The sequence below is a fragment of the Aptenodytes forsteri genome, unplaced genomic scaffold (genome assembly GCF_000699145.1).
Source record: "Aptenodytes forsteri isolate BGI_AS27 unplaced genomic scaffold, ASM69914v1 Scaffold249, whole genome shotgun sequence".
NCBI classification, from domain to species: Eukaryota; Metazoa; Chordata; class Aves; order Sphenisciformes; family Spheniscidae; genus Aptenodytes; species Aptenodytes forsteri.
This window is the reverse complement of record NW_008796188.1, coordinates 1,062,420-1,085,747: the sequence shown is the minus strand read 5'-3', so window position 1 is coordinate 1,085,747 and position 23,328 is coordinate 1,062,420. Positions and strand designations below refer to the sequence as shown.

At 56.1% G+C, this 23,328-nt stretch overlaps 1 protein-coding gene across 1 annotated transcript in view; it reads left to right on the top strand.

Moving 5' to 3' along the window:
* Positions 1-3,054: 3,054 nt before the first annotated feature.
* The window catches only part of SCN4A (sodium voltage-gated channel alpha subunit 4), a 45,474-nt gene continuing 25,200 nt past the window's right edge, over positions 3,055-23,328 (top strand). Inside the window, exons 1-10 of the mRNA XM_019474281.1 lie at positions 3,055-3,155; positions 13,823-14,124; positions 14,441-14,559; positions 15,539-15,628; positions 16,321-16,449; positions 16,590-16,681; positions 18,412-18,732; positions 20,514-20,577; positions 20,947-21,088; positions 21,948-22,160. Coding sequence (XP_019329826.1) covers positions 13,861-14,124; positions 14,441-14,559; positions 15,539-15,628; positions 16,321-16,449; positions 16,590-16,681; positions 18,412-18,732; positions 20,514-20,577; positions 20,947-21,088; positions 21,948-22,160 — 1,434 coding nt within the window. The 5' untranslated portion in view covers positions 3,055-3,155; positions 13,823-13,860. The remainder of the gene's footprint in view (positions 3,156-13,822; positions 14,125-14,440; positions 14,560-15,538; positions 15,629-16,320; positions 16,450-16,589; positions 16,682-18,411; positions 18,733-20,513; positions 20,578-20,946; positions 21,089-21,947; positions 22,161-23,328) is intronic.

The window sequence follows — 23,328 nt, the reverse complement described above, 5'->3', positions numbered from 1 at the left end:
CCACCCCACCCTGCCCTGGGGGTCCCCTCCCCTCAGGCAGAGGGGTGTCCAGGAGAAGTGGGGGGGGGGGGGTTTTGGTGTCCCGGGGAAGGGGGGGGGGGGGGTGTTTTGCCTGGAGCCGGTGGGTGGCACTGCAGCCCCGCAACGCCGCCGCGGGCACTGACATCGGATCCAGGGTGTCAGCCCTGGAGTGCACAGTGTCCCTGCACTGACCGCCCTGGACACAGGCTCAGCTGGCGTGGAGGCACCCTGGCATGTCCCGGTGGCTGCCGGCTGCCGGGCACCCAATGACTCTGCCCGGGGCCCTGAGAGCACCCAGGGAGTAAGGTAAGGGGCCACGCAGCTTCGGGGGAGCGGGCACCCAACCCCGCACGTGTCCCAGGGCTTCAGCAAGAGCTGGGACCCCCCAGGGTCCCCCTTGGCAGTCCTGGACAGGTGAGGGTTAATCAGCGATGGGGATGGGAATAAGGCTCGGGGCTGGGAGAGCTGCGCCTTTGCCTGTTGCTTCTTTCCCTGCCTGCATCCCCTGCTCCTCCGGGGACTGCCAGGCCCTGCTTGGGTGCCGAGGGTGCCCCCAATGCCAGTGCCCACACCCACACCTTCACCCCTGCTCCGGGATGTGCCCGGCTCTGCGGCTCTGGGAGTTCACCCTGCAAATGTCCCTTCCCCGTGCCCTGGCTCGCTGGCGCAGCTTGTTTCCACCCTGCCCAGCACAGGCAGCTCTGACTCTGCCCAGCTCCTGCCTGCGCAGCGATCAGCCAGAGCTTGGCCCCACAGAACCCCCACGGACGCAGCCAGCCCCACGGCAGGGCAAGGGTCAGGATGCACCCAGAAGGTTCAGGGGAAGGTGCACGCCAAGGCACCTCAAACACCCCAGGGTCCCGCAGGCTGTGCCAAGCATTGCCCTTATCCCACCCTGTCACCCCAAGGGCACGGTTTTTGCTCCCAAATTAGTGTTGCGAGTTCCCCGGGTACGCCAAGCTCCCATTTCGGTTGGGATTTAGCTGGTTTTGCAGGCAGAGCTGTGCCCTCGTGCCTGCCCAGTGCCCAGCTGGGCACCCCGGGGTGCACCCGGCTTCCAGAAGGGCAGAAGCCACATCCCGGGGTTTCCACCCTTGTGTGCCTCACCCCAGGTTTGCTCTAGGCTATATGCAAAGCAAAAAAAGACAGTGCAGCTTGCACAGGCTTCCTGGCAGTGTCAAGGCTGGGTTTGGGGCAGCTGGCAGCTGATGGGACCCGCCGAGCATCCCCTGAATCTCCTGCTGTGGCCAACGGAGCAAGTGGAAAGTCCCCACAGCCACAGCGGGAGGACGTCCCTGTCCCTGCCCTCCTCGCCGGCTGAAATCACTGACCACTGGATGCTCGGGGGATGCTCTTCGCCCGCAGGTACAGGCTGTTGCTTTGCTGTTGAGCTCCCGGCGCTCTCTGTCCTGGTTGTAGCAATCCCCTGAGAGCTAACACGGGGCTCTTTACTCCCTCCTTCCCTTGGCTTTAGCCGCTCTGAGCCCGGCCTGGGCTCCAAATCAGCAAAAAGAGCCCTGGGGTCAGTTTTTAATTGAAGAAATCAAAGTTGTGCTTCCCAAAACACACCTTCGGCATCTCCTGTGCGGAGCTAATCCTCTATCCCACGCTGCACAACCTCTCCCCCGAGAGCTAAACCCGGTCTCCTGGGCTGCCGTACGTACACAGACTTGAACAGAAAAGGAAAATTATTGAGTGAAAAGCAGAACTGAGTCAAGGAACTTCACTTCCCAGCTCGCTGGCTGCTCAGGTTTGCACTTGGTCCTGTTTTTATTGATTGCGTGGGATGCTGGCGAGCACAAGGAGCCCCACGGGTGAGGGGCTGGAGGCAGGGAAAGGCGAATTGCCATGGGAACGCACCAGCGAGGGCTGCCAGGCCGGGGAGGGCAGGTGCTTCAGCTCGAATAAAGCCCATAAATTCCAGCATGGGAAAGTTGCTACAGGGTATTTTGGGACCGGACGAGCAGCAGAAGAGTTGCACAGGGCCGGCTGCGTTGGAGAGATGATGAGTCCCCTCTGACGAGGCTGGGTGCTGGGGTGGTTGTTCCACCCCCAGCGCAGCCCTGTGCACCCCAAAAGGGGTGAGCCCTGCAAGCTGGGCACCCCTCCGCACGCTCCTCCCAGCCCTGGGTGCCCTTTGTGCTCCCTACACACCCATGCAACTACCTGGGCATGCAAAGAGCACCCAAAGGCCCCGTCAGGAAGGACAAGAGGGGAGACAACCACACGGCAAGCCTCCCTTTCGCACCATCCTGTGCCACCCTGGTCTGGCTCAGACCCACGGGGGTCCCCCCGGGCAGGGTGTGCGGCAAGGGACAGGGGGTGAGGCGTGCCGGCATCGAAGCGGGGTGACCCCGCATGGCTGCTGGCCGTCCCGGCCATCGGATGCTCCTGGCATGCAAAGAAACACAGTGCTGGTGCAAAATTAGGCAGCAGCAGAGGATGGGCATGGGGGGAACAAAGCAGAAATGACAGACGCCCCTCTCTTGCAAGCAAGAGGAGGAGCCGTGGCTGGTGCTGGGTGCTGCACGACGGGAATAACACTCCCAAAGAGCCACCGGCTCGGAGACGACATTGGCAGTGGGGTTGGCACAGACTGCCCCCCCCACCCTCACAGTTGTCCCGCCGCTCTTTCCAATTGCATGTCACTTCTGCGAGAGATAGACGGGGAGGTGCTGGCTAGGGTCCCTTCCCACCTCCCCTCCACCTCCCCACATCCCATTTGGTGCCAAAGCCAGCCCGAAGCCACCTCAACATCTGGGACACCCTGCTCCACCACCGTGACTGCCCTGGGTGGCCGGCGTCCCCGGCTCGGGGCATGGCTGGGGTGGCTGCGGTGCAGGGGGGGCCATGCACGCAGGACCCCAGGAGCGCTGGGCGATGCGGCCGCGGGGGTTGCAGGCGCCGCCAGCCCCATGATTGGCGCGGCGGGGGACAAATGCCACAGCTGAGACGGGGCCGAGGCTACCTGAAGGACCCCGCATGTCCTCAGGTTTCACTCATGACCATCTGACAGCAGCAGCAGCTGCTCTGCCAACAGGCATTCGCTGAGCCAAAGCCTCCAGGAGTCGAAGGAGAGGGAAATTCTGGCCCTAAAAGGTCTCTCCTTGGGATTTTGCTCTCTCCACCCAACAGTAAGTACTGGGTTCAGCCCTGGGCTGATGCCAGGTCAGCGGGCAGGGTCTATGGGGTCTTGGATGTCCCCAGGCTTGTCATTCTCGCTGTGCCCGGAGCGGTGCAAGCAATGCCAGGGGCTTCGCTGTCCAAGCACCGGAGGTGGATGGGAGCAGGACAGCCCCCGCGGTGGCTGGGGTGGTGTTTAGGGCTGTAGGTACCCGCCGGACCCCCCTGCATGGAAAACAGCCCGGGACGGGGGGTGAAAGTGCCCGCAAAGGCGCAGGCAGGGCACGGGGACGAGGGTGCCAGCAGCCACCAGACCCTCAGTGGCCACGGACCTGCCACCAAGATGAGAGGGGACGGCGGGGGATGTGACGGGCAACCGGTTTCTGAGCCACCTTCCCACCCAGAGGAAGGGAGCTACAGGCAGGGCTTAAAAGTCACAAGTCGCCTTTCTCCTGGCTTCTCCTCCTGGAGATCTAAATATAAACCTCGGCTTGGCCAAGCCAAGGTTGCAGGAAAGGTCTGCGGGGTGCTTCGCAGTGTCTCCTTTCGGGAAGGCACCTGTCCCCACAGAGCCCCTGTCCCCCGTGGGGGAGCGGAGAGGGACCCCCATGGAGAGGGGGGGAGGAGGTGGGACCCCTCTGCCATGCCGAAACAGCGGTGACAGGGGGAACACAGAGGTGGGAGGCCGTCATTCCTCCCTCCGCACGCAGGGGCTGCAGGGTGCGCACACACAGCCAACAGCTTTGGGGTGCCGGGGAGGCAGGGTGAGCCCAATGTGGGGTTCAGGGCTTGGATCCCTCCATGGGCAGCGGAGCAACAGGCAGCGCCAGGGTGGGATTTGGCTCATTTTTTTGGGTGTTGAATCCCCACACACATCTCTGACCGCCGTCATTCCTCCCTCCGCACGCAGGGGCTGCAGGGTGCGCACACACAGCCAACAGCTTTGGGGTGCCGGGGAGGCAGGGTGAGCCCAATGTGGGGTTCAGGGCTTGGATCCCTCCATGGGCAGCGGAGCAACAGGCAGCGCCAGGGTGGGATTTGGCTCATTTTTTTGGGTGCTGAATCCCCACACACATCTCTGACTTGGCCACGGGACTCTGCCTGCCCTGGGTGCACGGGGCTGTGCAAAGCTCCCATCACTCGCTGCACGTGCAGGGACCACTGTGCACCCCCAGTGCCATTTCAGGGTCTATCCAGAGAAAATCGGCCACCCTGGTCCCCCCATCCCTCACAACAGCAACCAGCCCTCTTGGCCAGATCCTGCATTGCTGCTTTCTCGCTCCCCGGAGCCGGTGCTGAGTTGCAGGGTGAAGTCTACAGATAAGCACAAGCATTTCCTCCCCTGCCCACACCGCTGCTGATCGCGATGCGAGGGATCAGCCTGGGCATGCAGTGAGCAAAAGGCACTGCAAAAGATTTAACAGCGGCTATCGACGAGGGGCAACAATTCCATAAAACCCTGGGGACAGCAAGACACCCCAACCGGTCCTGTTATATAGGGGAGATCCTGCACATGTAGCTGATCGATCGACGCTGTGAGCGCTGGAGCTGCCTCCTCTAGTCCTTGCTAGGAAAATGCCTGACGTTATAACGGTTCAGGGGGAAAAGGGCATATTTACGGGAACTGCTTAAAGAACACAGAGTCCTGCCTTGACTTAGCTGTGCTAATATTTAAATAGCATTTTCTATTTTCCGGCGTGTGCATAAGGGTCCGGTGACCATCATTCAGGGCAAAAGGGCCCCGTGGAGCTGTTCGGGCAGCTCCATCTTCACTCAGGGAAACTTGCTGGATTTGGGGGTAGGAGAGTAAGCGACAGCAGGTAATTACGAGCCGCCCAGCATCCTTTCTGTGTTCAGCAGGTTGGTCTAATGAGGTCATTTATATGGAGGGGAGGAAGGGGGAGAATGTGGTGGATGCTTTGGGGAGTTATGAGGGCAAAGCTCCCAGCTATAGCTCCGGAGATGCCGGGAAGGGTGCTCAGCCTCTGTGCCTGTCTGTCTGTCCAGCTGCCTCCCTCCTTGGTTATTTATACAGCCCTTGTGAACATCTCATCTTCGAGTCCCCCTTGTCCAGATCCGAGTGGATTTGAATGAGATCCCTCAGGAGCTGGAGGGCAAGAGCCAAGGTGTGGGGCTCAGTGCCCGGAGATGGGCATGGGGAGGGCTGTGATGGCTGCAGGTGCCCCGTGTTGGTCCTGGTTTGCATGGTGTCTGGTACGGGGTATCGGGGTACAGAGCCTGGGAAAATGGGCATCCTCCAGCCCCAGGATGCTGCAGGGACCAGATATTGCAAATCCCGCGGGAGCATCAGGTCTGGGACCTGCTCCCAGCACTGCTCACTGGTGATCCCTATGGGAGCCGGTGGGGCCGTGTCCCTCCTGGCATCCCTCAGAGGTGGCTGCATGACTGCCCCCCATGCCCCCCTGAGTCTGCAGGACCCCGTGGGGGGTAGCAGGTCGTTACGGCCCCACGCCGCCCTCCCTTCCCCCACGTTGTCCCCTCGCTGCCTTCACAGCACCGCTCAGATCTTTTCCAAGCCTGACATGAGAGCTGCTGGCAGGGAGGAGCAGGAGCGTTGGATGACATCCGAGTGCAGGCAGTGGGCACTGGGCAAGTGCAGGGTCCCCGCTTTAACCCTTCCCCGCCTGCCCGAGCCTCCACCGCAGTCAACCCCCCCCCAAAATAAACCCAAGCAGCCATCCGCCCCGGCGTCCCCTTTCCAGCAATCCCCTCCCAGGGGTCAGTAGGGGCAGTGGGAGGGAAAGGCAGCGGGGATGGGGTGGTACCCCCCGCTGCATCCCCCGGCTCCAGGCAGGAGGGGGTTAGCGCGTTGCTGCAGGGTGTTGCAACCTCCTATTTCCATCTGTGGCCCAGGAGAGTATCTGAGGACTTCACAGCTTCCAGCCTATGTATGCCACCCCCGCCTTCAAGCACATCGAGGTACCCTTGGTAGGGCTGCAGGCAAACAGGCATTGCAGTGCTGGCATTCGAGTAAATTCAGGTCAATAACGATCGGTGAATTGTACGAAATTAATTTCCATGCCACTTTTGATGCCAGTTGCAGGAGTGGAGGCACCTCTGCAGGGCACGTATTTTTCGGGGGTTAGTGGTTTATGTCCCAGGGGGAGGCTGGTGCCCCCTCAGCATGTTCAGCATTAAGGATTTGGCTCTCCAAAAGAAGCCAGGGATGACACAGGCTTGGCTGTGTCTTTGCAAGGAGCTGGGGAAGGGAGCAGCACCTTGTCTGGCACATGCAGAGCACCCATCGCGGCTGGGGCCCCGCTGAAGGTGCTGCTGCCACGTGCCGTGAAACACAGGATTGTGCATCACGTCCTTCTCCTCTGTGAAAATCCCCCGAGCGCTGGCATAGCCCTCAGCTCACGGGTGTCCTCGTCCCAATGTGCATCGCAAGGCAGGGGGTGGGTTGGCTGCTGCCGGGAAAGGGGCTGGAGAGTATTTGGAGACCTCCTCTTGGTCTGCCCGAGAAAGGCAGTGTCCAACAGGCAGAAAGCAGCAGAACAGCATCATTCCCATAGCAGTGAACTCATTCAGCAAAGACCTCAGCTGGTGCTTAAAATCAAGTATACGCTTTTATATTTGGCCCAGGCAGCTATACCGGCACCGCTGTTGCTGCTTTAGAGTGTCCTTGGCTGGTCTGGACCAACCTGGGGGACCATGATGGCACCTGAAGAACATGAACTTGCTGCAGCATCTCAGTCCCCCTGGTCTGGCTGGGGAAAGGCATCCACCAGTGCTGGGCTTGCTCTGGCACTGTTTTCCAAGGGCTTTCAACAGACCCTCCCTTTCGCTCGGCATCAGGCAAACTGCAGGCAGCATAGCTTCACCCGGATCCCCGGGATGACGGGTGCTGCTTGGAAGCATCTCGCATTCCTGCCGGTGCAGTTGGCTTGGGCCACGCTTCAGGCAAAGAAACAAAATACACCAAGAGGAGGGTAAAAAACCACGGTGGTGACAGGAGTCAGCACGGGGAGATGTGTCACTAACAGGAGCCAGTGGTGCTCGCCGGGCTTGGTGGGGGAGAGGCTGGTGTTTGAGCCACACAGCCCACGGCATTTCCCAGCCGAGCACTTAAAAAAAACAGGAATTCAAAGGATAATGCTGGAAAATGAAGAATTAATTTTTTTCTCGCTCTCTAAGTCTTCCGAGCCCACCGCTATTTGAAAATAGAGTGGGAAAAGGATTGGGGTGACTCTCTCAATTTTTTTACTGGTGTTATTTTCTTTTCCTGAAAACTTAGCACCATCTCCCTTTAAAAAAAGGCAGCCTAAAGACACAGCCAGTTTATGGTGGGCTCAGAACCGCGGCGGTGGTGGAGTTCCAGCATCCCACGGCAGTGTTGGAAGAGGCATTTGTTTGCAGAAGAAAATTTTGGAGACTTCACATATCTCTCCAGATAGTCTTGGTAATGTAGTTACAGCAAAGCATTAAGGGACGGCAATGTATCTGGGGACAGTAAATATCAGACTCTTAAATAGCACATTATCATGTTACAGAAAGGGACATAAATGTGTTTATAAAATGGCTAATTTTGTCTGGCACAACTGAAGGGTGTTTATCCTGGTAACTGCTGGAAACTCATATAATCTCGAAAACGCTAATGCAGCTCCAGGCCCTGCTCAGCACGCCGTTAAATCACCCATGTGCGTGACTTAAAGCAAATCTCTCCACCCCCTGTGCTATTTGTGGACAGAAAAAAAAAAATTCACATTAGATTTTTTCAATTTCCCCACTTTTTTTCCAAAACTTGGGGAAAATACAGTAGGAAATATACACCCTGTAGGACTTTTTCAAGCTGTGACATCCCTAGGACCATATCAGAAGGGTTTTTTTCTACAACCATCAGACTTCACAACAAAGCACCGTGTCACCACGTGCACTCAGGCATTACCAAAAAAAAGGCACAAATATCCTGAAGCTCAAACAAAACCCACAGCAGCGGATGGCACCGCCGCCGCAGCACGGGGCTGACATTGCCTCCCGCGTCGCAGCCTGCATCCAGCGGGGTTTGGAGCTGTTTGGGGTCCCTCTGCCCCGCCAGGTGCGGTGGCAGGATTTGGCCCTGCTCCTTCTCCTTTACCCCATGGTCCCACCACTGGGGCCAAGCGGTCGGGTGTGTAGAGGTGGGAAATGCAGAGGGGATAAGGACTCTGGTATTTAATCATCCCCATAAAACTCCCTGTCCTCCGTGGACATATAAATGCTGTCCTGACCGCACCGAGCGTCCGTGCCCTTGGGCTGGGATTGAACCAAATACATGTTCTCCTGGCAGCAGGTCTCCTAGCCCATGTGGTTTTGTTTTCTTAAAACCTATTTAACGTGTGCAGGGGGGGAGAGAGGACCTGCTATGGGGGGCTTCATGGGGCACGCAGCAGGGTTGGGAGAGCGAGACCCATGGCGCGGCCCCGGGGGTCCTCCTGGGCGAGCGAGACGGCTGCCACGGGGACCTGGAGCGTGGAGGATGGATGCTGTTTGCAGCAGCACTTGGGATGCATGTGACTGAGAACCCATCACTGAGCTGTGACTCATCCCCAAACCCTGCGGTCCCAGCTGGTCCCCGTTGCACCATCCTGCCCCACCCTGTGTGTCCTCATGGGGATAAATAAGCGAGGGACGGAGAGGGTTGGGCTGTCCTGTGTGCAGTCAGCCTCTAGGTGCTGGTTGGGTTGGAAGTGGTGCGTCCCAGGAGGGTTTGGGGTGCGGGTGGTAGGGAGGGGGTGCTGCAGGACTGTGCTTTTTGTGTGCTGTGATGGGTTTGGGTTGTGTGCATAACAGGGTCTGGTTTCCAGAGCTCTCGAGCTGGTGCTGGCTTATCTCTGCCAGCATTAATTTCTTGTAGCTACGGGCATGTGGGCCAGGTCTGGGCTCCCTGGCACCGGCTCTCCTGGTGCTGGCTGCTTGCTAGCTTTGGTGCGTGAGCTCCTTGTTTCCACACTAATCCCTGCTGCAGGGAGTCCCCTGTGCTGTGCACCGCAAGCACTTGGCTGAGCATCACCTGGCTCTGCTGTTTCTTGGTGAGTGAAGCTGATTTACGCTTGCTGATGACCTTTCAGGTTGTTTTCTGTCTTGGACTTGTGTTCCTATCAGCCTCTTCTGGGGTCTTTCCAGAGTGTCTCCCTGTTAAGAGGGTGAATCTTGAGGGCAAGTTTGTAGATGGGTAAGGGCAGCTCCTCAAGATATGTTTGATGGTCTTGCTTCAACACTGCAGATACTCAGGGGTCCCACTGCTGTCTCCTGGGTATCTGTAGAGCTGTGATCTCTCAGGAGCAGCATGGCTTCACTTGAGACACCCCAGTTGTACCCGTCTTTGTTAACCCAGCCCTGAGTATGGTGGGGGAACAAGTGCATCTCTCTGGGCTTACCAGGCTGTGGGACTCTGGCTTTGCAGATGCTCTCCCAGAGCAATGTCCTGGGAAGGGAGGAGCAGAGCCCTGGAGCCTGTGTGATGGGCTGAGCCCAGTACCTGCGTGGGTCAGCAGGATGGGGGGAGGCCCCCGGCCACCCTGTGTCCCCCACAGACATATGTCCGCACACAGCAGCCAAGAAAGTCCTTCTCCCTCTTCCTCAGCCTGCAGGAGGCTATTTTCTGTGCAGGGACGAAGTGCCAATTCTGGATGGGGTGGCTCTCCAAGCAGTCTCAGACAGGACCCTGTCACCCTTCTGTCTGTCCTGATTATACAGAACCTATGACGTGGCATCGCTGGTAGCTTCCAAACCACTCCTCCACTTTTGGAGGCTGATTCATTTGTGTGGCCTCAGAGTAGCAAAAATATCAGTGGAAACTGAATTTCTATCAAAGTGAAGGCCACGCACTCCTGAGCAGGGAGCCGTTCCCGGTTGCCTGCTGGTAAATGCTGAACTGGGGGGTGAGATGCTCATCCGCGGCATGCCAAGGTATCAGATATGAGCTCCAAACCACTCCTCCACTTTTGGAGGCTGATTCATTTGTGTGGCCTCAGAGTAGCAAAAATATCAGTGGAAACTGAATTTCTATCAAAGTGAAGGCCACGCACTCCTGAGCAGGGAGCCGTTCCCGGTTGCCTGCTGGTAAATGCTGAACTGGGGGGTGAGATGCTCATCCGCGGCATGCCAAGGTATCAGATATGGGCAGTGTGTCCAAAAGCAACAGCTCAAGTGTGTCACAGTAAAAAGGAGTTATCCAGCTTAGCTGGGAGTCAAAAATTTAAGGCGGCAATAAATAGCAGATCAGAGCTTTGTAGAGACATTTTAAGTGACTGAGTTCTTAGCAGGAAAGCCAATGGGGCAAGAGTCTGCCTTTAATAAGGGACTCTGGGGGGACCCAGGTCCTTGGGAGAGCTGGGGCTGAGCCCTGTGGGACCACGGGGGTGATTCGTGCCTGGGGCAGCACCTGTTGCTGCGCCCGGACTGCTTTTACCTATCGGAGGGGCAAAGAGTTTGATCTTGGTTATTTATAGCAGCTGCTATAAATGTGCCAAGATGTGCCAGGCCGGGAGCAGAGGGGCTGTTCACCCCGTCCCAGCGGCTGGTGGTGGCTGGTCCCAGGATGAGCCGCTTCACTTGAGGTGGTGGGACCTGGCTGTCTACCCCACGCTGTGTCTCCCGCGCCCACTGGTGTGGGAACTGGGCTCACTGGAGGAGAGAGGGGTGCTGAGCCGAGTCCCCCGCAGAGCCTGCGTTTGGCTCTTGGCTCCTTCTCTTTTGGGAAGCAGCAATCAACCAGAGATGCTGATGGCTCCAGGGCTGTAGTGTGCAGGAGCCAGACATAGGCTTAAGTCCTGATCCTGCTCCCTGGGGTCATCCCGCTATCTCTGGATGGCCACGAAGGGGTCAGAGCAGGACCAGATGCTGCAAAAGACCCCAAAAAGCATTTCCATGCCCAGGGCAGCATCCCCTTTGAGGACCCCCTGCTTAGCCTTGGGCAGTGCTGCCAACCCCCAGCATCTCTCCCCTGTGGCTGCAAGCCCCACGCCTGGTGCTGCCAGGGGCTGCTCCATCGGCAGCCGGATCAGCGTAGTATGGCACAATGGCTTCAGCCCAGTGGGAGGAAGAGGAGACACGGTCCGAAAGCAAAGCTGGTGCTGCTCGCTCGAGCTCCCCTCCTGTGCTTGCTCCTGCTGGGGGGGGGGAATGAGCAGAGTCATGGGGCTGCAGAAACTTGACTCCTGCAGTGATCGCTGGTGGCAGCTGGAGGCACAGCCACCTCCGCTGCTGACCGCAGGCTGGGCGCAGCGAGCGGGGACAGGGCGCAGCGAGTGGGGACAGGGCGCTGCTGGGGGTTTGGAGGGGCAGCACCCAGCGGGAGGCTCCAGGGAAGATGTGGACCATGCAGCACCCCATGCACCGAAGCCTTGGAGAGCAGTGTGCTGCTGAAGGGGCTGGAGCCCTACAGAGCGCTGGCATGGCCCATAACGCAGGCTTGCCCTTAACAGCTCTGCAAGACCTTGTTTCCAGGGAAATTGAGGCTGCCTAGGCCAACAAGCTCCTGTGAGTCCTCGGAGTCCCCAGGAGATGGGGTGGGTTGGTCCCGCCATGGCTGCTGTGGGTCCTGCCCACATGCATCAGTGCATCCCCAGTGGGACTCGGGGCGACAGAGCCAGACGCAGCCCTGTGCTTTTGGCTTGAGCTTGGAGGCCACTGGTATCAAGGGAATGCAAAGGGCAGGTTTCCAGAGCTGCACAAGCGGAGTGTGAAATGGGTGTAACTTCAGAATAACTCTGGATGAGAAGAAGCAACAGTGGTACCCTGCTGACCCACTGCCGTGGGCACCATCCCCTCGCAGAAACGCCTGGTGGCAAAAATTCCCTTTTTGCTTGCTTTGATGAGGTCCCACCTTCGGGGTCCAGCGGGCCTGGGTGAGATGGGGCTGTGCCCCTCTGGGGTAGCGGCTCCAGGCTCTCTATTTTGCAGCGGTTTTGGCCACAAGCTGGGTTATAGGCAGTGCCAGACTCCACTTTGCAGTGATGTGACTCAGTTTGTCCTATTGGATAACCCTGTTCAGCAAGGGCAACACTCTCCCTCTTCTAAAACAGGTTTAAATACAAAAATTGGTGCTCTTGCAGCTTGATTTATTTAAAGGCTGCCCTGTTCCAAAAGGCAGCAAGTTGCTCCCATCCCTCTACCAGCTGCATTTTGAACGTGCATCAAAGCCCTGGTGCTGGAGCCACGAAAGGGCTGTTCAAACACTGTGATGAAGGTGATCTCTGCCCAAGAGACGTTGCAGCTGGAGGCCGGTCCCTGCTTCATCCCTGGGGCTGGAGAGATGGGGGGTGAGCAGTAATACCCCCACAACGCTGTGCTGCTGTGGTGATTGCCTGCCCTTGGCAGAAGAAAATCCATTTTGCAGACCGAGATTCAATTCAGCAGCGATAGCAAGGGAGCGTGGTGGTTTCTAAAATGCAGTTATCCTGCGCTGCTCAAAATCAATACCTCCCTTTGCCATTGCTTTTATCACTTGGTTTTATAATCACCATAGGAACGTGGCGATACCATTATGCACCCAGAGTCTCTCTTCCCATCAGGGCTATAAATGTCCAGTTCTCCTTAATTACAAGGGGCTGAAGGTTTCCAGCTCTCAGCATGGCGGGGCTGGGGCTGTGAGGAGTATTGATCCTAAAGCTTTTTCAGGGGCAGGTGCTCAGCAGCATCACATAAAGTTTTGGTGCATGGAGGAGTCGCTGCTTGCCAGTGGGATGCTCATTTTGGGGAGGGTGAGGCACAGAGGTGCATCCATCCCAGTATCCCTGCAAAGCGGGATCGAGTGTTGTGGTATATTGGGCTCATTTCTGACACAAGCCGGTGTTTATGGGTCGAACAGATATCGAGGCGAAGCCAAGGCAAAGTGACTCAAAGCAAGAACCTTTCTGGTGTCTAGGAAGCCTTTGCCAGGCGTTTCGGCCTCGCTCAGGGCATGGCAGCCTGTTCCTCCGGGTGCAGCCACTCATCTCGTCCCCACTTTGCTCTCTCCAACCCTTTTTGTTGTTCTGCTGCTCAGTGGAGCCCCCCTTATCTCCCAAATGGCCCATCCTATTCCTGTCTGGGGAGTCATCCTGATCTCTGTAACATTAGAAAGTGCCATTATTGCCTTGCTTTTTGGCTCAAGATAAGACTTTAACCCCTTCCTCTCAGGAGCAGAGCCATCCGGCACTGCAGGTTACTCATGTTTCCTACGGACGGGTGCTGTGTAATGGCCACTGACCCTACAGGACTGAGCTCCTCTGGATGAGGAACTTCTTGCTTTCAGCACCACACGTTGCTTGCACAGGGTGCAGGAGGAAAGCTGCCGATGCCTTGCAGCATATTGCAAAGGGGAGAGAGCTGGAGCGGTGCCGCTGATGTTGAAGGTGTTTTGTTGAACAACCCTGTCTAGGTTGTGAAATTGCACCTCTGACAACAGCCAGCTGGTGCCAGGGACACCAACTGCTCAGCTCATATGGTGCTCAACCCGATGGCGCTTTTTGATTGGAGGCTGAATGGGGGTCTGGGAGGAGAAGGAGCACATGGGGTGCGCCGTCTGCAAGCGATCCATACATAATAATCTTCCTTGCAAGTTCAATATTTCTGCAATAAACCTGTTTGCAAAAAACATGAAGATCCTGCCATCACCTGGCTTCAAGGGCTGAGCAAAAATGCCCCAAAATGGCACCAGCTGGCATTGCCTTCTCAGCCCTCCTCTCCCCAGCAGGCTGGGCGCAGGCATCCCAGGAGCAGAATGAGAGGATGGCCGACCTGCCGCACATTCCGGGTCCCGAGAACCTCCGCCCCTTCACCCCCGCCTCGCTGGCTGCCATCGAGCAGCGCATCGCCGAGGCAGAGGCGCTCAAGGTAAAGCAGCAGCAAGTGGAGCTGCCCGAGGAAGAGGAGATCAAGCCCAGCAGCGACCTGGAAGCCGGCAAGAACCTGCCCCTCATCTACGGTGACCCACCGCTGGAGCTCATCGGGACCCCCCTGGAGGACCTGGACCCTTTCTACAAGGATAAGAAGGTGAGGGGCAGAGCTTAGCCCATGGGCAGATTTGGCATTAGATCTAAGTCCCAAGAAAAAGACCAAAGCATGGACCTCCTCTTCTTTCCACCATGCCCCAGGGTCTCACCTGAGCCCGTCTTGGTGATCCACAGCCCCAGACTGCTGTGGTTGCTTCTCCTCCAAAGCAGAGCATCTGTTCCCTGGCAAAGTCCTGAGCCTTTGGAGATCCAAAGCACACATAGAGGTCTCACCTCTAATGGCAGCACTTGATCCTTGGGTGTTTCGGGGGTGTGCAGAAGGGCTAACCCATCTCCCTCCTCTCTTTTCTCCACAGACATTCATAGTCCTCAACAAAGGGAAGTCCATCTTCCGCTTCTCGGCGACTCCTGCCCTCTACCTGCTGGGGCCCTTCCACCCCATCCGCAGAGGAGCCATCAAAGTGCTTATCCATTCATATCCTTGCCCTCTGTGATGCTGCTCCATTGCCAGGTCAAACCCTGATGCTCAGAGTGCAAACAGCCCTGGGAGAGGGCTGAGAGAAGTGGTTCATGATGGTGTGGTGAGCAAATCTCCTGGGCTGGCCACCACCGTGGCCAGGATCCACTGCCCAGCCATCCCAGTGTTTTGGTCCCTTCCCAAGGAGTGGGTGATTGAAGGCTTTGGGCACTTTGGTGGCACCAAGAGTTCAGTCTTGGCTGGAGAAGGGAGGAATCAGTTTTGTTGGAGAAGGGAAGAAACCTAAGTGGTGGAGCTTCCTAGGAAGAGGTTCAAGGTCTCTGAGGTCTGGAGAGACTTGGAAAGGAAGGAAAATGTTTGCAGGTCAGGGGATCCTGTCCCACCTGGTAAGTGGGTGAATTGGGGAGCTCAAAGGATGCTTTGGGAGAGGGAAGGCAGAGGAACCAGGACGTTGGGGTACAGGGAAGGAGGCAACTTGGGCAGTGCCGGGGCTTTTGGTGTGAGACAAGCAGAGATGGAAAGACAGGAAAGGACCCCAGGAGCAAGAGGGGCACTAGGATGAGCGGGAAGTGATCCCAGCTCTGGTGGGAGTTGGTGGGGGTTGGAGGCCAGGAGGTAGGAAGAAAAAGAGGGAGTGTTTGTGGCAGAGGGATCAGACGAGTGGGGAAAGCTGTATCCTGGGGTGATGGAGAGGAAAGAGCTCAGAGGACAAGAAGGGAGGCAGAGCCAGCACCACAGAGATGGGGAGGGGAGCAGAAAGGGAGGGCAGGGGCCAGGACCATGCATGGAAGCAGGGGGACTAAGGGGAAAGTGTGAGCACAGGACTGAGCCGGGAGAGAGCAGCAGGAGGAGCAGGTCAGGGCATGGGACCAAGGTGGGAGCCAGGGCAAGAGGAGTAGGGGTGCTTGGCTTCATAACCTTGTGAAGGAGGGAATCTAGGCAACAGCCACAGCATTTCTCCTTGACCAGGTTTTAAATTATTCAGCATGTTCATCATGATCACGATTTTAACCAACTGCGTGTTTATGACGCTGAGCAACCCCCCGGCGTGGTCCAAGAACGTGGAGTAAGTCCCTGCCTCCCGCAACCTCCCCCAGCCATGGGGGCCATCCCAGCTTGGCCATCCTCAGGAGGGACAGGACCAAGGCTGAAAGAGGGGTGTTGGGATCCAGGCACCCTTCAGAGGAGGAGAGGTGTCATTGGGAGATGTTGGTGACCCTCTTGATCTCAGAAGGGATGTCCACATTCTGCATTAGGAATTGCAAAGACTGGGAGCACTTCAGAGCTGCCCAAAATCTGGTGGGGTCCCTGCGACAGGGGACGACTGCAGAGCAGGTTGGGTTGGGTCAACAGTGGTAGTCTGGAGAGACTGAGCAGATCCACCAGTCCAAGGATCATGGACGACCAGCCCCAGTTGAGAAGGGGAAAAGCCAGCATTTTCTGCTGTGGTTCTGCACAATCAGGTCTCGGCAGGGTTTTACGGAGAGCGTGGTGGTGTTGGGACATCAGCAGGGATCAGAGGTGTTGTAGAATAGTCACCAAAGGGATTGGTACCTCAAGATGTCCCAAATTCCCTTATGAGGTGAGGTGAAAACCTCCCCCAGTGCTGAAGCACCCCAAGAACCCAGCAGCCTGCAACCGTGAGCTGTCAAACTCAGGTCCCCAAGATGGTCGCACTGGCAGGGGTGGACAAAACCTCATCCTGAGCTGGCCCTTGGACCCAGGTGAGGATCCCCTGAGTCACTGTTCCCGTTTCAGATACACCTTCACTGGGATATACACCTTCGAGTCCCTCATCAAGATACTGTCGAGAGGCTTCTGCATCGACAGCTTCACATTCCTGCGTGACCCGTGGAATTGGCTGGACTTCATGGTCATCTCCATGGCGTGAGTTTGGTGGGATGGGGGGAGGACAGGAGGTCTGGCCACTGCAACCGGGGGGGAGGGACCCTGGGGAGGAGGACTGAGAAACAGGGCGGGGGGTGCCTGGCAGAGCCCTTGAAGACCTTTCCTCTCCCGTCCTGCAGCTACATTACCGAGTTTGTGGACCTGGGGAACATCTCTGCTCTCAGGACCTTCCGTGTCCTCCGTGCCTTGAAAACCATCACCGTGATACCAGGTGGGACTTAAAGAAGGGGTCTCCTCTCCATATCTTCCCTTTCCCTCAGGTTTTCCCACAGTTCACAGCAATTCCTTGTTCTTTTGACAGCTCTAAGAAAAAACAGAGGAAATAAGGTATTCAGTACTTACAAATAATTTTCCACTTAATTCAGCTTTTGGGTCAGGTCCTGCTGATTTTACATCTTGAAATTAGCTGTGCTCGCTCGGTTGTTTGGCCAGGGAAAGCCCCTGATAAGCCAGATGTGGTGTTTTTAGGGCTCCTTGGAGACGCCTTAAGTGGGCTTGTGCTCATGTTGTGTTTAGGGGCTCGATTAACCGATACGCTTTGCTTGGTCCTTGGAGCCATAAACTCAGTTTTGTCCCCACTGCTGACTGCTCTGGTGCTAGGGTTAAGATATTTAATGGGTATTAGTACAAGAGCCACATGGCGAGTGTTTAACATCACCCCAAACATCCAGCCTGCGGTGTTAGGAGCACGCTATCAAATATCTCTGATGGCTCTTTCCCAAATTTTATGCCATTTCAATACCCTGCTTTGGTACCACCTAGTGCAAGCTCAACAAAAAGATAGGTCCCACCCCTTGAAGAAGCGTGAGATTGAACTGAAAATGATAATTTCTTGTGGTGAATAAATTCTTGTGTCCCTGCACTTTCCAGATCTTTAGGGTTCATGTTTGAATGTTTTTTGCCTCCATCAAACAGCCTAAAAATTGCATGTAGCAAAATGTAAGCTGCTGCTTCTTTCTGGAATTGCATCCCCCCAAAAGTCTCTGCAGAAATAGCAGTTGCAAAAATAAGCTGTTTTAGAACGGCTGTCCTCAGCAGTTTCCCAACATAGACAAGCCCTTGGAGAACAGGGGTTTTACCTAAATAGTTTGGGGAGGAGGGGAACTGGCATGATGACAGGGCTAAAAATCATGCGTCTTTGGAGAATTGCCTCCACATGAGAAAGCTCAGTGCTCAGAGCTGCTTCTAAGATCAACATCACGATGTCCTGGCATCACCCATCATCTATGTAGACCTCGGGTGATGGGAACAACACCCTCCATGTCAAAAGCCCAACGAGGATCTGTGGGCAAGCATCCTCTGCGAAGGAAATGGTGATGCTGGAGGGGAGAGATGAGTTAATCCCTCATTAATTAATGAGGGATTAATGCAGATGTCGCTTTGTCACCTTCACTAGGACGCGCTGGGGTTTCTCCAGGCTGAAGGGTCCAGCTGGGCTCCCGACCACCCACGGGACAGCAGCACGTGGGGGTGATGGGAGGCTTTTCTGGAGCTGAAAGCAGTGCTCAGCATCTTCCAGCCGGGCTGGCAAATAGCTTTTCCATGTGCCACAGCAAAGTGGTCTACTCTAGTGGCTTGGGCCAAAAAAGGCCAGGTTGTGGCATTTGGGGAAAACATAAAGCCAAAAGGAATTGATGGCTGCCAGGCTGGGGTGGGCCTTGGCTTGTGATACCCAGGTTAAGGTTGGCATGGGGAGGCTTGGCTGGCACTGGTCCAAGGGTGACAGTTTTGGGGGAAGGGTTTGTGCTGCCCAGCAACGTGTGGGGACAGAGGGGCAGCTGGGATGCAACATGGGGCACAGAGCTGGGGGTCTGAGCACATGGGGTGAACTTGGTGATACCACATGTCCCCACCAGATCCAGCACCTTTTGGGAACACCATAGCACGTTCTCCACAATTAGCAAACGAGCGATTAGCTCAGTAGTGATGCCTCCCCCCTAGGGCTGAAGACGATCGTTGGGGCTCTGATCCAGTCGGTGAAGAAGCTCTCGGATGTCATGATCCTCACCGTCTTCTGCCTGAGCGTGTTCGCCCTAGTTGGTCTCCAGCTCTTCATGGGGAACCTCCGGCAGAAGTGCGTGCGGTGGCCCCCCCTCAATGACACCCTGCTGGGGGACTTGGGACTGGACAACGACACGTTAGCCAACACAACGCTCTACAGCAACTTCACCGACAGCATCGCCAGCGACTTCGCCGGCAACTTCACCAGCAACTTCACCAGCAACAACACCTTTGATTTCGAGGCCTACATCAACGATGAAGGTACACGCTTGTGCATCCCCTTCTCCATTGACCCATCACCCTGGTTTGCTCCTCGCTCTTCCTCTGTGTCAGACCAAGATGGTTTGCTCGCATGGATCTTCCTGCCAAGGTGCTTTGCAGGGAGATGTGGCCGGTGGGTGAAACAGGGGTTGTGCATACTCACAGGATAGACAGATGGGATCAAATCCTCCTTGCCAGGGAAAATGCAGTCCACCTGGGCAAGCTAAACTCCTCCAGAAAGGTTTCACCATGGGAAGGCCTGGACAAACCAACGTCTCCGTCTCTCCCGCTCGCTAGTGAGGGCACGATCTCCCCATCGGGGTGGGCATTGATGAACAGCTGCTCCATCTGGCTGGTCACAGCAGGGAGACCAAACCCTCCAGGAGCAGATGGGACTTTGGGTGGAAAACCAGAGGGAAGGATGCAGGAATGACATTTCTCACCCACTTTCACTGCTGTGTCATAGCTGGGTCCTTCCCCAAGTACTGCTGCACCCAGTGAGCATTGCATGCAAGCATGCAACACCGCGACAGCCAACAGGAGGGAGAGGTGGGGTCAAGCACAGGTCCTCGGACAGGTCTCCAAGTTTGCTACTTTCCTACCACTTCTTTGAAACAAGTTTGGCCCAAAAAAGTGCAGTGGGTTTTTTGTTTGTTCTTTGGTTTGGGGTTTTTAAACTCCATGAAAATGTGAAAAACTCAGAAAATCTGCCTGGCAGAGCTGCGCAGTGGCAGGATGCTCCACAGGGATGTTTCACGTCTCATTTAGGGCACTCAGCAGAGCTCAGCAGAAGGTTGGGTTACGTCTCGGCTGAGCTGCTTTGCCCAACTGTACAAGTAGCTCTGGCATTAATTACAGGAAGGCTTCTTGGTAGGGGTGCAAATTCAATATATAGGATCTAATGAGTGCAGTGCAAATAGCAACAGCACCCTGCGGCTGTGCGTTCAGGTTAACAGCTATTGGAGCCAGACCAAAAACATATCGCCTGGAGTTTCACAAGCGGGACATCTCCTCCATGAGCCCACATAGGTTAAATAAAAGCCTGGTGGCAAGAAGCCAGGCAGAGCTGGGGATGCTTTGAGGAAGTTCCATAAATCCCTGTGTGGCTCCGGGAAGGGCTGTGCTAGGTGATGCCCAGGATGGGGTCCAGCTGCCCTCTGCCATGTCCTGGGGTGGGTGTCTCCAGGTGCTGATCTAGGCGTCCCTTGGGGCAGGTGACCTGTGGTGGCACTGCTTGGCAGCTCCTGTGGCTCTGGGTCTGTGCTCAAGCTGTCAGGAGGAGCTTTAAGGACCCCTGGTCTGTGAGCAGCGGGGGTTTCCCCACCAGGTGGGGGCTGCGGGAGGAAGGCAATAGCCATGGAGCAGTAGCAGACAGTTTCCCCAGGCTTTTTTGGGACCCCTGCAGTCCCCCATGCTCGGTGCTCCCGGGGAATGCCCTACTATTTTGTACGTTCTCCCAGCAAAACAGACCAGCCCTGGTCCTTTGACCACATGTTAACCTACTGTCCCAGGAGGCCTGACCCTGGCCAACCTGGCTGTTTCCAGAACTCTTTATAGGCTTGGGAGCCAGCTAGTTGGGTCGGTGAAACAATGCCATGAGCTCTCTGAGCTACTGCCAAGTAGTTCAATGCAAATAGCAAGGTCAGCAGAGAGGAGACAACCCAGTGCTCAGTGCTGGGATTCAGGGAATTTCCCTGACAGCGAGGAGCTGCCAAGAATTAGAAAATCAATGTTTGTGTTTATTTTTTTTTTTATGTCTTGCTCTTTCCCCAACTGCAAAGCCAATTTCTACTTTCTGGAGGGAGCGCTTGACGCCCTGCTCTGTGGGAACAGCAGCGATGCTGGGTGAGTGCAGCTCATGCTGGCGGCTGAGGTCCCCTCTGGCTCCCCGGGAGGGCACGAAGCAGCCAGCGCAGCCTGTGGGACCGCTGATGCTTGGGATGGGACAGGATCAGGGCTGGGAATGTGGCTCCGCAGGTGAATGGTGCAGGAATCCCGACTGTATCAGCTTGGAGGGGGTATCGGTCCAGGCATGCTGACTGTATCAGCTTTGGGGAAGGTGGTATCAGTCCGGGCATCCCGACTGTATCAGCTTGGGCGGGGGGGGGTCTGCTGAAGCATCTCAGTGCCTCCAGGGGTGGAGTGTTTCGCTGCGGGTGCAGGAGGGGCAGCGCCGGGGGCTGATGCCAGCTGCCCCCACGGCTCCTTTGGTAGGAAATGCCCTGAAGGGTACCAGTGCATGAAGGCGGGGAGGAACCCGAACTACGGCTACACCAGCTACGACACCTTCAGCTGGGCTTTCCTGGCCCTCTTCCGCCTCATGACGCAGGACTTCTGGGAGAACCTCTTCCAGCTGGTAGGCACCAAATTTTTATTCTTGTGCAAATGCTCCTCTCGTTTCGATGCTGCCCCCGGTCTAGGACAGGTAAAAAGCCACTTGACTGGAAACTTGTGGGACCTTGTCCTGTGGTTTATGGATCTAACCAGGATCAGCAGAGGTGAAGCATGGTCCCATCCAGTTCCCCAACCTGAGCAGTGCAGTGTATTTTCCAGGGCAAAGCCCAGGTGTGCTTCAGCAGTGCTGTCAGCTGTATCATGGAAATCAGGGATTTATAAGAGTATCTAGTACATCTCTGGCTTGAGCTAAGGGAGAGGGTAAGAGGGATAAGCTAGGTCACTTGTCCCCTCCAGAGTCATCCTCTAGGGAGAAGTTGCAGACACCATAAAATCCCAGCTGACCCTGGGTCCAGAGATTGTTTAGATAAAAGCAAGCCTACGTCTGAAGGCTACACGTGTCCTCTGGAAATGATTATGCCCAGATCCGGAGTTAGAAAAGGACCACTCTTGGCCCGAGGGTGAGACCTGAGAAGTTGGGGGCTGAGAGACATCAGCTCCTGTCACAGCAAAGCAAGTCTCTGATGAAATATTGGTCCCGTCTCCATACTTGCTTGCAGCCCTTGGGCTACCAGACAGCACAGAGCAGCGTGGCTGGGTTTGCCGAGACTTCTGGCTGTTTCACACAAGTCCTAACCCAGTGCCATGGACTGCAGGAAGGTCAACTGGGCAATGACCAGCCCTTGGGGAAGACGGGAGCAAAATACTGTACTCCTACCACAAATGGGAGGGTGCCCTGGTGCAAGACCTTTCATGGGAAGCGTTGCCAAACCGATATCGTGCCGAGGTGGTGTGACAGCCCGTGCCTCCTCTTTCCACAGACACTGCGTGCAGCAGGGAAAACGTACATGATCTTCTTCGTGGTGGTTATATTTCTTGGTTCCTTCTACCTCATCAACCTCATCCTCGCAGTGGTGGCCATGGCTTACGCAGAACAAAACGACGCCACGATGCTGGAGGAGCAGCAGAAGGAGGAGGAATTTCAGCAGCTCATGGAGCAGCTGAAGAAGCATCAGGAGGAGCAAGAAAAGATGGTTGGTGGAAAATGTGGAGGCCAAAATGAGGGACCTTAGGAACAGGGGGAGAAAAGGGGAGGCAGCGACAAGGGGGGTGGTGCCTTTATTTATGTAAAATCCAAAAATAAGCCCCATTTGGTCCATAGTAAACACAGATAATAATTGAGTAACTATTTTGGGGGTCACAGCTGAATCAAAAAGTTGAGATAGTATCCTGGGTGGGGAGCAAAAAAGGCTGAAAAAATGTAATTTCTGCATCCAAAATCCAGCACAGGGAGCACTGGGAGGCAGCAGAGAGGTGCAGCACAGAGGTGCGGTATTGCTTGAGAGGAGGAGGTGAGAAACAAGGCATAAAAGGCAACAGAACTAACAATATATCTTCCTGCAACGCATCAAGAGCAGGAAACCTGGCAGAGAGCCTGCACAGGCAGATTATGATCAGGGTACAAAAGAAGCACTCAAGGAAGACAGGGCGGTTGCAGCAAAGCTAAATGCATTAGCAAACCATTTGCTTTTGGCCAAGACTGGAAACAGAAGAGAGGGTTCGAGAGACCCTGTGTCTCGCCCAGGGAATTCCTGGTGTCCTTGCAGGAGCTGAGGCACAGCTCTCAGGGTCTGGCCTCACTGCTGTCCCCCAGCACACGAGCAGGTAGGCATGCCTGATGCTGCAGAGAGTTTGCAGTCAAATGAGCTGGCGTCAAAACGGGTGGTCTCTGAAGCTGCCTGATTTTCACCCATTTCATAGAATCATAGAATATCCTCAGCAAGTTTGCAGATGACGCCAAGCTGAGTGGTGCGGTCGACACGCCAGAGGGACAGGATGCCATCCAGAGGGACCTGGACAAGCTGGAGAAGTGGGCCCCTGTGAACCTCATGAGGTTTAACAAGGCCAAGTGCAAGGTCCTGCACCTGGGTCGGGGCAACCCCCGGTATCAATACAGGCTGGGGGATGAAGGGATTGAGAGCAGCCCTGCCGAGAAGGACTTGGGGGTACTGGTGGATGAAAAGCCGGACATGAGCCGGCAATGTGTGCTCGCAGCCCAGAAGGCCAGTCGTATCCTGGGCTGCATCACAAGCAGCGTGGACACACACGGATCTGTTGGAGCGGGTCCAGAGGAGGGTCACAAAAATGATCAGGGGGATGGAACACCTCTGCTATGAAGAAAGGCCGAGAGAGTTGGGGTTG